Raw genomic sequence first — 13,509 nt, 5'->3', positions numbered from 1 at the left:
GAACAAATTAAAAACCATCCCAGAAGTTAGAAGACAGAAAGATAGGCTGAGCGTGGTGGCTCATGACTGTAATCCAGACCTTTGGGAGGCAGAGGCAGATCAAGACCAGCCTGGCCAATATGGTGAAATCCTGTCTCTACTAAAAATACAAAAATTAGCCAGGCATGGTGGTGGGTGCCTGTAGTCCTGGCTACTTGGGAGGCTGAGGCAGAAGAATTGCTTGAACCCAGGAGGCAAAGGTTGCAGTAAGCCAAGACCATGCCACTGCACTCCAGCCTGGGTGAGAGAGCAAGACTCCGTTATCAAAAAAAACAAAAACAAAAACAAAAAAACAAAATAATGAGGCCAGGTGTGGTGGCTCATGTCTGTATTCCCAGCACTTTGGGAGGCCGTGGTAGGCAGATCACGAAGTCAAGAGATGGAGACTGTCCTGGCCAACATGGTGAAATCCCATCTCTAATAAAAATACAAAAATTAGCTGGGTCTGGTTGCACACATCTGTGGTCCCAGCTACTTGGGAGGCTAAGGCAGGAGAATTGCTTGAACCCAGGAGGAGGAGGAGGTTGCAGTATGCCGAGATCGTGCCACTGCACTCCAGTCTGGCCAAAGAGTGAGGCTCCATCTCAAAATAAAAAAAAAAAAAAAAAAGATAATGAAATAGAAAAGACAAGAAAATTAGAGGAACAATCTAGGAGGCCTTGTGTCAAAACATCAGAGTTCCAGAAAAAAAAGTAGAGAAAAAAATAGAGGAAAATTATAAAAGAACCATTTAAAGAAAATTTCCCAGAACTCAATGAAGGATTATGTGTTTCTAGACTAAGTGCCAATAAGCATCTGGGCCAAGAATTAAAGTAAAAAGGAAGGGAAACAAAAACACACCAAAGCACATTACTGTGAAATTTAAATAAAGACAAAACAATTTTAACTTCTTAAACCTAGAGCACATAATGAATGACTGAAAATAAAAATAGCACTTGAAGGCAAGGTGTTTGTTCATGCCTGTAATCCTAGGACTCTGGGAAGCTGAAACATGAGGACTGTTTGAGCCTAGGAGTTCAAGTCCAGCCTGGGCAACATAAGGAGAACTCACCTATACAAAACAAAACACCCCAGTCTAGGTGACAGAGTGAAACATTGTCTCAAAAAAAAAAAAAAAGCACTGAAATTAGCAGGAGCTATGCTAAAAAAGATAAAAGAAATGTCTCAGAAGTTCTGAAGAAATTATTTCAACCTATAATTCTATATCCAGTCAACCTTACCCTAAGATATTAAAAAAGCTGCATGCTCCCTTTCTCAAGGAGCTCTGAGAGTTGTGGGCCCTTAAAACTAGGGAAAAAAATTTAGAAAGATGATATGGAAACCAGGAAATAGGGTTTCTAACACAGAAAAGAGGTAAGAATAATTTACAGAACGAGAGCTGTATGGCACACATAGAAAATTAGCACCTCAGAATGAAGTAAGAATATGAAGAGGTCCAGGGGTTCTCCAAGAAACAGAAATAGAACCAATGGAGAAATTTCAACATTATTAGGCAGGATTTTTATAGCTCCTATGCAAGGACTATAGAAAATTAAGAGAAATTAAAAGGACAATTAATAACTCCATGGAAAGCAGTAAGCTGTAAAGAAGGGAAATATGATCATGGTATATTAGGTATTAAATTGCAAAAAATATTTTTCAGTCATAATAATGTATATATTGAATACAGATTTCACTAAAAAATCATACTATACTAGTAAAGGGAACATGGGGAACAGGGTAGAGAAATATGTGGCAGTGTTGGAGTAAGCGACTTAAATCCTCATTTTCCATAGCAGAAAGTTAACAAATGCTGTTTATGCTGATAAGAGAAAGAACATGGCAGTACAAGCTAAAGAAACAGCCAAAGGCACTGAAAATCTTCATGACTGCCTCTTGGGACCATGAATGGGGATGGGGAGGGTTGTGCTAGCAACTGCTTTTTTCTGGTCACAAGTCTTATATTACCTGAGTTTCTAAATTATGCACATGTACCGATTTGATAAATACAAAACAAGAAAAAAAAAAAAAAAGAAAAACCAAAACAAGAAAATGAAATCCACTGCAACCTTGATATTGTGAGCAACGTAAAACAAGACTGTTTCAATCTGATGAATGCTTTCAGTAAAAAGCAATCAATCCAACATGGAACTAATGCCAAACAAAATACATCTTTACCTTAAAAATGTTCAATTTATAAAATGTTCTCCTTAGAGTGATCCAGAATATAACAGACGTAAATTCTCTGCAAGGTTACCTCTTAAGTGAATCTGAGTTTACAATATTATCAGTAATTTCAGATAGTTATACTGCAGACCACTCAATATGACAAAGTCCTGTTATGTAGTTTAAAATCTACATAGAGATGAAAAGTGTATTTATTATATATTTGAGAAGTACTAAAATGTAACTGTCTAATTTAAGTGGAATAGGGATCTGATCAAAGCAAAGCTATGACAACAAGAGGGCAGCAAGCTACAGATACCAAAATCAAACGGTGCAAATTTACTTTTGCTCTTTAATTGGAAATGCATTATTTAAGCTCAAGAAAGATCTCTGGCCTTCCCAAAAACTGCACAAAAACTTTAACTGTCTGAAGAATATACTTTTGATATTAAAAGTATCAGTACATTTAAGAAATTGAGCATTCTTCATAAGTATTTAAAATTTAAATATAAAACCTCTCTAGACTTTAACTGAATCAGTGATTGATATTTACCAAGAGTACACATTAATTTACCTTTAACATAAGAGATTCTGGGGCTTCAAGGGGTGTACAGGCATCAGGAGAGCCCACCAGTTCTGCTCCATGAAGAATAATCTTCTGACCAACTGTCAGTCTGCCGTTCTTTAAGACAGCTAAGAGGGGAGGATCTAACTGGGCCTTAACAGCATACCACCCATCTGTAAGTTCAATAATGGCCACTTTTTGGGTATCTGCACTAATAGTTTTATTGCTAGAAGTTTCAGATATATTTGCGCTCAATGAAATTATGTCAGAAACACAGAGAACAAGTGTTTTTGCAGCTGTGTCATCCCTTTCCATTATTTTTTTTATAGCCGATCTTCTGCTTTTATCAATTTCCATATCATATCTAAAAGTGAAAACAAAAATGCATACTTTAGGAAGTGCGACTCTAGAATTCCACTGTTTAAACAAGTCACTAAGTGAGAATAAAAAATTTATCTAAGAAATACTGAGAATTTAAAATTTTATAGCTAGCAATATATTAAGTTTCACATTGTTTGAAATATGAGTTCTTTTTAAAAATCAAAAAATAAATGCAAAAATGCTTTATTAGAAATCCCCAAATAGCAGATCAAGTTAATAACTCATATTCTTCTCATATGTCAAGAGGTTAAGGAGGGGATAGGGGAAGAGGGAAGCAAGAGATGTATCAATGTGTGATCTCTCTTAAATGGGGGCTAGGGATGACAAGAAAACCGCAGTGTGGGATGGCAACTGTCACTGACAACTGGCTTGTGCACCCTTTTGACATGGAAGTCACAGACTACACAGAAACCTTAACCATACTGCAGTATATGATTACATAATGTAATGCTTTAAACTTGCCTGTATTTTAGTTGAAGAAGCACCCTTTCTGGGCTTAGGCATCTATTAGCAAATTCCTTAGGAAAGGCAAATTCCATAGCTGCCAGTTTCCATATGATCCATCTGTAGTGATTATAAACCCAAGTTCTAGAAATAAGCTTTGGATCCACACCTGGAGTGTCACACAGAGCCCTGAACAAATATAGGTAGAATAATATCATAAAAACCACACAGGATAATACTGAATTCAACAACTATGACTGTTCTCTGTATAAAAACTACATGTTCAAGATCATTAAGTTTTTATGAGTTCATATGATCTCCAAGTAATATAATTTCAGAAAATTATTTGATCTGTATCAAAGTATCATACTGATAAAAACTTCACTTGCCAAGCATGATGGCTCATGCCTATACTCTCAGCATTTTGGGAGGCTGAGGCAGGAGGACTGCTTGAGGCCTGGAGTTTGAGACTAGTCTAGGCAATATGGTGAGGCCCCCACCCCCAACCCATCTCTACAAAAAATAAAAAAAAAATTAGCCAAGAGTGGTAGCTCACATCTGTGGTCCCAGCTACTGGAGAGGCTATGGTGAAAGGATTGCTTGAGCCCAGGAGGCTGAGGCTGTGGCTACAGTGAGCCATGACAGTGCCACTGCACTCAAGAGAGTGAGACCCTTATCTCAAAGTATCAAAACAGAACAAAAAATTCCACTTAAGAGTGAACAGAATGATTTCAACTCATATTTGTTCCTGAAAAATGAGATCCTTGATTTTAAATAATTATATTTCAGGTTATTCTTATTAAAGATATTTTTAGAAATCCCACCTGAGAACTGCCTATGCTTGGTGCTTTCCTTGATCCTGTCCCCTCTGTTCTCAAATCTCTGAACTCCTCCTTTCTCATTCATACTCTTAGCACTAAGACAACAGAAGTAATCAAAAGAGAACTTCCATAAGCTCCCACCCTCATATCTATCCACCCAAATCATCTGTATCCCTACACTTTGCCCTCTTCCAAGAACCGACGTGTAGCTCCCAGAGCCAACCAGATTCTCCTACCATTTCCCTCTTTCAAAATTTGTTTACTCCTTTAGACAGACTGGTCAATACTTTAATGCCAAACACAAAACAGGATGCCCTTTCTCAATAAAACTGTAAAAAAATTTTATAATTTTTGTAAAAAAATTTTTTTAAATTTTTTGAAAAAAATCTGCACATAGCTACAGCAGATTTTTGTTGTTGTTCCCTAAAACAAATAATAATAATTAAGGGCAGAATGCTCTGTATGGAGAAGACTATACAGTTTAGGATATATGTGGAAGATCCTTACACTTTGCCCTCTTCTACCATTTGTGCACTAGCTCCTACCCCTTGCTGCCTACAAGGCTGATGATCTAGGAAATGCCTCCTCCCTCTCCTGAATCATCAATTTTTTTCTTCTCTACTGAACAATGTGAAACAGCATAAGAAATGTTTTTTCCTACGTTAAAACAAGCCAAAACTAAGACTCTTTGATCCTACTTTCTCTCCAAGCAACGTCCCTCTCTGTACTACTTTTTGGCAACTCCCAAAAGAATCGACTGTATTCTGTGTCTCCAACTCCTTTTCTTCAACTGCTCCTTAATTGCATTCTAATCAGGTATCACTCCACCAATCTACTGAGCTATTTTTATTAATGTAATGTCTTCTGCAGTGCTAAATCCAGTGGCCAATCTCAGTCCTCATCTTACTTTACCTATTGGAAGCAGCTGCCACAGCTGGTCATTTTCTATTCCCCGAAATTCCATCTTCACTTGGCATGCAACACCCCATTTTGCATTTATTCCTAACTTTCTGTTGCTCTTTCTCAGTCTCTTTTTCATGGCTTTAAAGTCCATCTATATGCCGATGACTTGTAAACTGATTTCTTTGGCTTATACTTTACCTATGTATACCTTTGCATATCCAACTGCCTACCTAACATCTCCACTTGGATGTCTACCGTTACATCTCAAGCTTCAAATGTCCAAAACCAAACTTTCCATTTCCTTCCATCTTTGGTCTTCTCAATTCTGGTAGTTACACAGTAACTATATCCTTCCAGCTGCTAAGGCCAAAATCTTTGGAGCCATTCTTATTCTCCTCCTCTCTCACATTTTACATCTAATCCTTGAGCAAATCCTGATGGTGCCACATAAAATATACCAGAGTCCAACTGCTTTTCACCAATTCTACTGCCACCTCCCTGGTCCAAGCAACCACCTCTCACATGGATTTCTGTAATAGCTTCTTAAGTGGTCTCTCTGAATCCATCCTTGCCCCTCTCCCTACAGTAAGCCAATCTCAACAAATAGCCAGAATTATTTTTTCAAAAATGTAAGTCAGATCAGGCTGGGCATGATGGCTCATATCTGCAATTCCAGCACTTTGGGAGGTCGAGGAGGGTGGATTGCCTGAGGTAAGGAGTTCAAGACCAGGCTAGGTAACACGGTGAAACCTTGTCTCTACTAAAAATACAAAAATCAGCCGCAAATGATGGCTTGTACCTGTAGTCCCAGCTATTCCAGAGGCTGAGGCAGGAGAATCGCTTGAACCTGGGAGGTGGAGGTTGCAGGGAGGGGAGATTACACCACTGCACTCCAGCCTATGCAAGAGACTCTGTCTCAAAAAAAAGCCAGATCATATCACCCTTTGCTTTAAGCCTTCACGTAGGTTATTCAGTAAAAATCGTGAAGAGTAAATGGTAAGGTCCTTATGAAGGTCCGTGAAGTCCTCCTTTTGTATCTCATCTGTTACTGCTCTTCTCCTGCCCACTCTACTCCAGCTGCACTAAATTCCTGTTCCTCAGACACTTCAAGCATGCTCCCCTCTTACAGGATCGGGGGCTTTCGCTAGGATAGTCCCATGCTCCCTCCTTTTACTTTAGGTCATTTATCAAATATAGCTGACTTAGCCTTCCTAATTACTTATTAGATTAAAAATCGCATCTCCTTGCCCAACTTTCTCTGCCACCTTTCCAGCTCTGTCTAGCTTTATAGTATGTATCTTCTTCTAACATACTATACATTTCACTTATTTTTCAATATTTTTTATGCCTTCCATGCCCACTAGAATGTATGACTTGTTAGGGCAGGGATTTTTTTTTCTTTATTATCCCTAGTACCCAGAATAGTACCTGGCACATAGCAGGTGCTCAATAGAGATTTGCTGAATTATCAAAAAAACTAACGAGAGCTTCTACATTCCCAGTTGATTACACGGCAATCATTCTTAACCTCTACCTTATGCAGTCTATTTAGTAACGGAAAATAATATAACTATTTAACATACTTTTCTTACTAGAATTTTTTTTTTGAGACAGAGTCTTGCTCTGTCGACAGGCGCCAGCCTGGAGTGCAGTGGCGCATTCTCGGCTCACTGCAACCTCCGCCTCCCGCATTCAATCCATTCACCTGCCCCAGCCTCCCAAGGAGCTGGGACTACAGGCATGCGCCACCACGCCCAGCTAATTTTTTTGTATTTTTAGTAGAGACGGGGTTTCACTATGTTGGCCAGGATAGTCTCGATCTCTTGACCTAGTGATCCGCCCGTCTCGGCCTCCCAAAGTGCTGGGATTACAGGCGTGAGCCACCGCACCCGGCCTCTTACTAGAATCTATAAGCAGATGTTTGTTATACAAGACACGCAAGATGTACACAATATTTCTGTTTTTTTAAAGTTAAAACAAAATTCAGGAAAAAACATTTTACCACTTTCCATAACTACAAAGTTTGGAAATATATAGCGAAATTTTAAAATAAGGATGCTGGGGAAATAAATCCCATCTTTTGCCACTGGCATAAAGTAGTATCTCTCTAATAGCAAAAAGGTTTAAATTATGTTTCTGCAAACACTATAATAAAAAAGAGGTTATATAGTTTCTAAATTGTTGCTGTTTTAGGGCTCTGAGATTTTCTAGTTATTTGGTATTATTGATATTCAAATATTTCTGTTTAACTTTTTGTGTTTATTTATATTTTATATCTATTAAAATATACAGTGAAAAAGAACATGAAGTAAGAGAGTGTTGGGGGAGTAATCTACCATAAAGCCATTTCAAATTTAACTTATTCCTTTTTTGAGATGTAGTCTTGCTCCACTGCCTAGGCTGGAGCGCAGTGGTACAATCTTGACTCTTGGGTTCAAGCAATTCTCCTGCCTCACCCTCCCGAGTTGCTGGGATTACAGGTGCACGCCACTATGCCTGGATAATTTTTTTGTATTTTTAGTAGAGACGGTGTTTTGTTATGTTGGCGAGGCTGGTGTCAAACTCCTGATCTCAAGTGATCTTACCACCTCAGCCTCCCAAAGTCTGTGATTACAGGCATGAGCCACCGCACCCAGCCTTTTATAAAACAGAACCTTGCTCTGTCACCCCAGCTGGAGTGCAGAGATGCAACCTCAGCTCACTGAGACCTCTGCCTCCTGGGCTCAAGCCATCCTCCTACAACAGCCTTCCAAGTAGCCAGGACTACAGATGCATGCACCATGCCAGGCTAATTTTTTTTTTTTTTTTTTTTTTTTTTTGCTGAGACAGAGCTTTGCTCTGTCACCCAGGCTAGAGTGCAGTGGCATGATCTTGGCTCACTGCAACCTCCACCTATTGGGCTCAAATGATTCTCCTGCCTCAGACTCCCAAGTAGCTGGAACTACTAGAGTGCATCACCACACCCAGCTAATATTTGCATTTTTAGTAGAGGTGGGGTTTCATCATGTTGGCCAGGCTAGTCTCAAACTCCTGACCTCAGGTAATCTACCTGCCTGGGTCTCCCAAAGTGTTGGGATTACCGGCGTGAGTCACCAAGACTGGCTGGGCTAATTTATAAATTTTTTTGTAGAGATGGGTTTCACCATGTTGCCCAGGCTGGTCTCAAACTCCTGAGCTCAAGAGATCCGCTCACTCAGCCTCCCAAAGTGCTGGGATTACAGGCGTGAGCCACCACGTCTGGTCCTCAAATTCAACTTTTTAATTCTTTTTAATTTAATGCCTTTATTTAAAAATGCATAAAAATCATGTCCAAATTGAAGGAAATCCAGTTCATTAAACCCAGGACAAACGGCACTTTTCAAAAGATTTCAACAGAATGCTTGACCTTAATGCACTTAAAATGATTCAATGCATAAAAATTTGATTTCTAGCCAACTAGTTCAAGAGACAGTTAAGAGAAGCATGAGGGACTTGAGGCAATGAGGAGGATGACAGAATACATAAAAGTTAACATATAATCTTTTTGCATAGAGTACCTATAAAATTCTTCTTTTCCAGCCTTTCCATCATTGGAGGGTATGAGCCATCCACCATCAGCCAACTGTATTCCCTTTCCAGCCCATAAACCTTCCTTACCAAAATAATCTTGAATGTGAAACTGAAAAGACTCTGCATTTTTGCTGTTAATTTTTATGCAATGTTTAGAAACGCCATACATATATAGCTACACAAAATAAACAGAAAAAAATAATGAAAAACAATTTAAAATGAACATGCATTATAGAAAAACAATTAAACAATTATAAAAAAACCAAAAGAGGATTTACCCCAAATTTTTCATTTAAATACTAGAATATTGACTACAAAAACATTTACGTTATTTACTAGAAACTAAAAAAATTTAATATAAATGACCCACACATTCCACAATCTGCTGTACTTTTTCTACCTCCTGTGTATATGTTTCCTGCTAAATTTGCCACAGGAAGGTACTATGATTATAAAAAATGTAATGTTTTACAAAATCTCTTAAGTTCAAAAGCTTAGGCTGGAAACAAAGGGGAAAAGTGCAAGTATTTTAGGGAATGTGACCTCAGTTAGTCAGATTTGTACACAGGCTTGGCTTACTTCCAAAGCGCTTGCTTTCACCCCAGGATATCCAACCCAAAGTGTCTTTTCCTTTGTTCAGAGTTTGACTCTGGAGTCAGACTCTCTGCTTTGGAATCATAGCTCTTCCACTTACTAGTCAAGTGACTTTGGAGCAGTTACTTAACCCTCTCTATGCTTCAGTTCTCTCATTTGCAAAATGAAAACAAAATAATGGTGCCTTTCTTTCAAGGTGGCTGTGAGGATTACGCAAGGTATAGCTAATGCATGTGAAGTTCTTAGAAGAGCGCCTCACACCTAGAAAATGTTCAAAGTTAGCTATTAATATCATCAACATTATTTTCACCTCTCCATTGCCTAAAATTATATCTACACAGTACTGTCTTAAGGAGAATCCTATTTTGAAAATATAAATAGCTCAAAGAAGGTTCAGGGCTATCAGTTAATCACTTTGGAATATCAATAAGACTACTTTTCTCTAACACTTAGCTGAGAGCATTTACAATGACAAAATAAGAAAGATTTGAGGGGGGAAGATAAATAGTAATTTGGAAGCACAGATCACTTTAGTATGATGAGGCAGGCCTAGCAAGCGTCCAGAGGCTGCCACTGTAGGCTAATTAGGAAGCATGATGATTTCATTCATCCATTCCTGCACTAATGTGTTCATTCTTTAAACAAAGCCATGGCCGGGTGCAGGGGCTCGTGCCTGTATTCCTAGCACTTTGGGAGGAGAAGGTGGGCGGATCACAAGGTCAGGAGTTCAAGACCAGCCTGACTAACATGGTGAAACCCCATCTCTACTAAAAATACAAAAATGAGCCGGGCATGGTAGTGCACACCTCTGATCCCAGCTACTCAGGAGGCTGAGGCAGGAGAATCACTTGAACTCGGGAGGCAACGCCACTGTACTCTAAACGGGGAACAGTGGGAGACAGCCTCTCTCTCAAAAAAAAAAAAAAAAAAAGACAAAAACAACAACAAAAAACCATTTGTAGACACCAATTAATGAAATAAAATTATACTTTGCCATAAATGCCATCAGTATTGTAGACAAACACATACCTGTTTATGAGAACATGAAGAGGGAACTTGGCTTCCTACTGCTGCTTTCAGAGAGATTCGAGGCAGAGTGGATGTTTTTGTAAGATACAGACTGCCTGGTTGTGGAAAGATGCACTGCCTTTGTTTCTTCTTAATTCGCATATCCTGTATATCTCTGGCATTCTGAAGACTTGTAATTAAATCTATTAAAGAATAAATACTTAGTAAAAATAAAACTGAATTTAAAAAGCACAGCCCTGCTTTATATAATTATACATATCAATTTGCTCAAATTTTACATGCTCTCCTTTTCTTTAAAAAGGGTACTCCTTTTAAATCTTCATAAATGAAAGAATGATTCAACTTGTAAAGTTGTATAAATAGAATACTTTGGATTCAGAAAATCTAAAGCATTAATAAGAGTTTTAAAATTATTATCACAAAAGGGGGAAACCATCAGAACATTATTTAATAAGGGAAATATCTAACTGAAAGGCAAATATTCATCACACAAATTGTCATATAATACCTAAAGGTTCTTCTTCACACTTTGTGAAAATTACAGTTGCTGCTTGATTGGAGTTGTTTTTGTTAAACTGATGAATCTCACTGTCATTAATCTTATTTTTACTACCGTCGGAGCCATGCCCATCAATGTTTTGTTTTTGTTCGTTTTCCTCCAAGCTAATATTCCTAACACACTGTTCATCTCTGTGAAAATGTGATTTAGTTTTAAAAGGTGGAACAAAGACTTTGGTTGGTTTGCCTGTAGTAATCAAGCGTCTCATTTTTTCATTTCTTGTAGCAGAAACTTGATAAAATGGCTGCCCTGAAACTGCTAAACTGCTTGAAGATTTTTCCAAAGTCAGATGTTCATACAAATGAGATTTAGACAGAAATTCTTGACCAGGTGCAGTAAAATTTACATTCTGTATCTCTTGACGTTCCTTAGTTGTGCTATAATGGAGAGAAAATATTTAATATTATTGACTAGCACATATATAAATATTTGGGAACATGCCTTTTTTGCAGACCCACATTTGCTATGTGGTGATCCTATTCTGGTAACTGTTTTGCATTCATCACGGTTGCCATTACAAAACAATACCACACTTTTCAAGGCTATAACACTTATCATAGCCTTCTCACGCACTTATTCCCAGCCTTTACAATCTACCTCACATAAACATAATAGAAGACAGTCTGTGAACCATGGACCCTCTCAGTGTCCCATCCAGTTCCATCACAGTACTCCTTACCTCCTTTACCAGGAAAATGTCTACCTGTCCTCTTCTCTCACCTTCACCTAAACGCTCTACTCTGCCTAATACCTCAATCTCCTCAGGAGACCCCATCTTTCAATTATCCTGCCTTTCTCCCTTTTCTTTCTTCTACCTATTTATTTTTTTTTTTTGAGACGGAGTTTCACTCATGTTACCCAGGCTGGAGTGCAATGGCGTGATCTCGGCTCACCACAACCTCCGCCTCCTGGGTTCAGGCAATTCTCTTGCCTCAGCCTCTTCAGTAGCTGGGATTACAGGCACGCATCACCATGCCCAGCTAATTTTTTTTTGTATTTTTAGTAGAGACGGGATTTCACCATGTTGACCAGGATGGTCTCGATCTCTTGACCTCGTGATCCACCCGCCTCGGCCTCCCAAACTGCTGGGATTACAGGCTTGAGCCACTGCACCCGGCCTCTTCTACCTATTTATATCTTTTTTAAAGTACCCCTTTCATTTAGCCCAAAAGCCTTGCACACTGTTAAAATTCTTATTTTCTCACTCACCTTTATCTCTGTCTCAAGCTAATACTCACTGTTACTTATACTCCACAGTCAACCTTCTTGAATAGGTAATGTAGCTATTTTCACCTTCTCAATTTCTACTCTCATTTGTCCCACTACTCTACAGAAAGTATTCTCAACAAAGTTGTTAATGACCTCCCAGATACATGCCCAATACACACAAACTCATTCTACTCAACTTTCCTGACAGCTATGACAGTTTACATTTGCCTTCTTTTAAAATTCTCACCATCACTGTCCCTCTTTTCTTCTTTTACTGGTTTTACTGATTCCTAAAAAAGAAATGTCTCCCAAGTTGGGTATCTTCCTTAGACACTTTCCCTGGCCAATGTGAGTCATTTCCATTGCTTAAATTATCACCTGACAATGAAAATATTCTTTATCCTCACGCCCGACTTTTCCCCTAGGTGTTATTCCTACATTTTATACTATGTATAGCATCACACATCTGTACCTTGATGTTTTATACTCGTTTCAAACTCAACATGTCCAAAATTAATCACCTTTCTCAGCATACATGCTCTTCCTAATACTTGACCTTGTTGAAAACTATAGATTTCCTTTTACCAAACCCTGAATACCTGGAACTTGAAGTTATTCCTTTAGTTACCCATTCATCTATCCATCAACTATTTAATGAATTTCCACCAAGTGCCAGACATTGGTTTGCTAGGGAACACACTGACAAAATTTTGTTTTCATATGTACATTTCAGTGGAAGGAAGCAGACAGACAAATATGTCAACTGGCCTAGACACAAGTGTGCCTGAAGCAAGGAGAGCAAGGGGAACGTTAGAAGGTAAGATTGGAAAAGTAGCGAGCAGCCAAATCATGGAGAATCTGAACACCCATGACAAGGGCTTTTAGCCTCTACTCTGAGATGGCACACCATGGAACAGTTCTGAGTAAAGAAATGACATAATCTGCCTTATGTTTAAAAGGATCCCCTGGCTTCTTTGTTGAAAATGCACGTGTATTGAAGAGTAGGGAGGTAAAGTCAAAAGCAGGGGACCAGTTCTACTGATAGGACTGACTGGAGTGGGTTCAGGAGAGTACTCAAGGAGATGAAGTGCAAAGAGTAAGAGTAGGGACAACTCTAATGAGCTGGGCTTTAAGAGAAGCAAGAAAATGGACTGGTGAGATTAGTTTAGAAAGGCTCTTCTTTTTAAGACAAGACATGTGCAACAACTGCTTAGGGTGATGAAAACAATCTACTACGGAGGAAAAAATTAATGATGCAGGAGACAGAGGGG

At 38.7% G+C, this 13,509-nt stretch overlaps 1 protein-coding gene across 2 annotated transcripts in view; it reads right to left on the bottom strand.

Moving 5' to 3' along the window:
• BRCA2 (BRCA2 DNA repair associated) overlaps window positions 1-13,509 on the bottom strand; it is a 96,426-nt gene that overhangs the window by 37,835 nt on the left and 45,082 nt on the right. For both annotated transcript variants that reach the window (XM_032294425.1, XM_032294426.1), the window contains exons 14-18: window positions 10,979-11,406; window positions 10,471-10,652; window positions 8,835-9,022; window positions 3,593-3,763; window positions 2,759-3,113 (exon numbers count right to left, since the gene is read on the bottom strand). In XM_032294425.1, coding sequence (XP_032150316.1) covers window positions 2,759-3,113; window positions 3,593-3,763; window positions 8,835-9,022; window positions 10,471-10,652; window positions 10,979-11,406 — 1,324 coding nt within the window. The remainder of the gene's footprint in view (window positions 1-2,758; window positions 3,114-3,592; window positions 3,764-8,834; window positions 9,023-10,470; window positions 10,653-10,978; window positions 11,407-13,509) is intronic.

Source organism: Sapajus apella, unplaced genomic scaffold (genome assembly GCF_009761245.1).
Source record: "Sapajus apella isolate SASKATOON/1434 unplaced genomic scaffold, GSC_monkey_1.0 scaffold32, whole genome shotgun sequence".
Classification (NCBI taxonomy): domain Eukaryota; kingdom Metazoa; phylum Chordata; class Mammalia; order Primates; family Cebidae; genus Sapajus; species Sapajus apella.
Note: the sequence above shows the minus strand (reverse complement) of the source record. Positions and strands in the feature narration are given on the sequence as shown.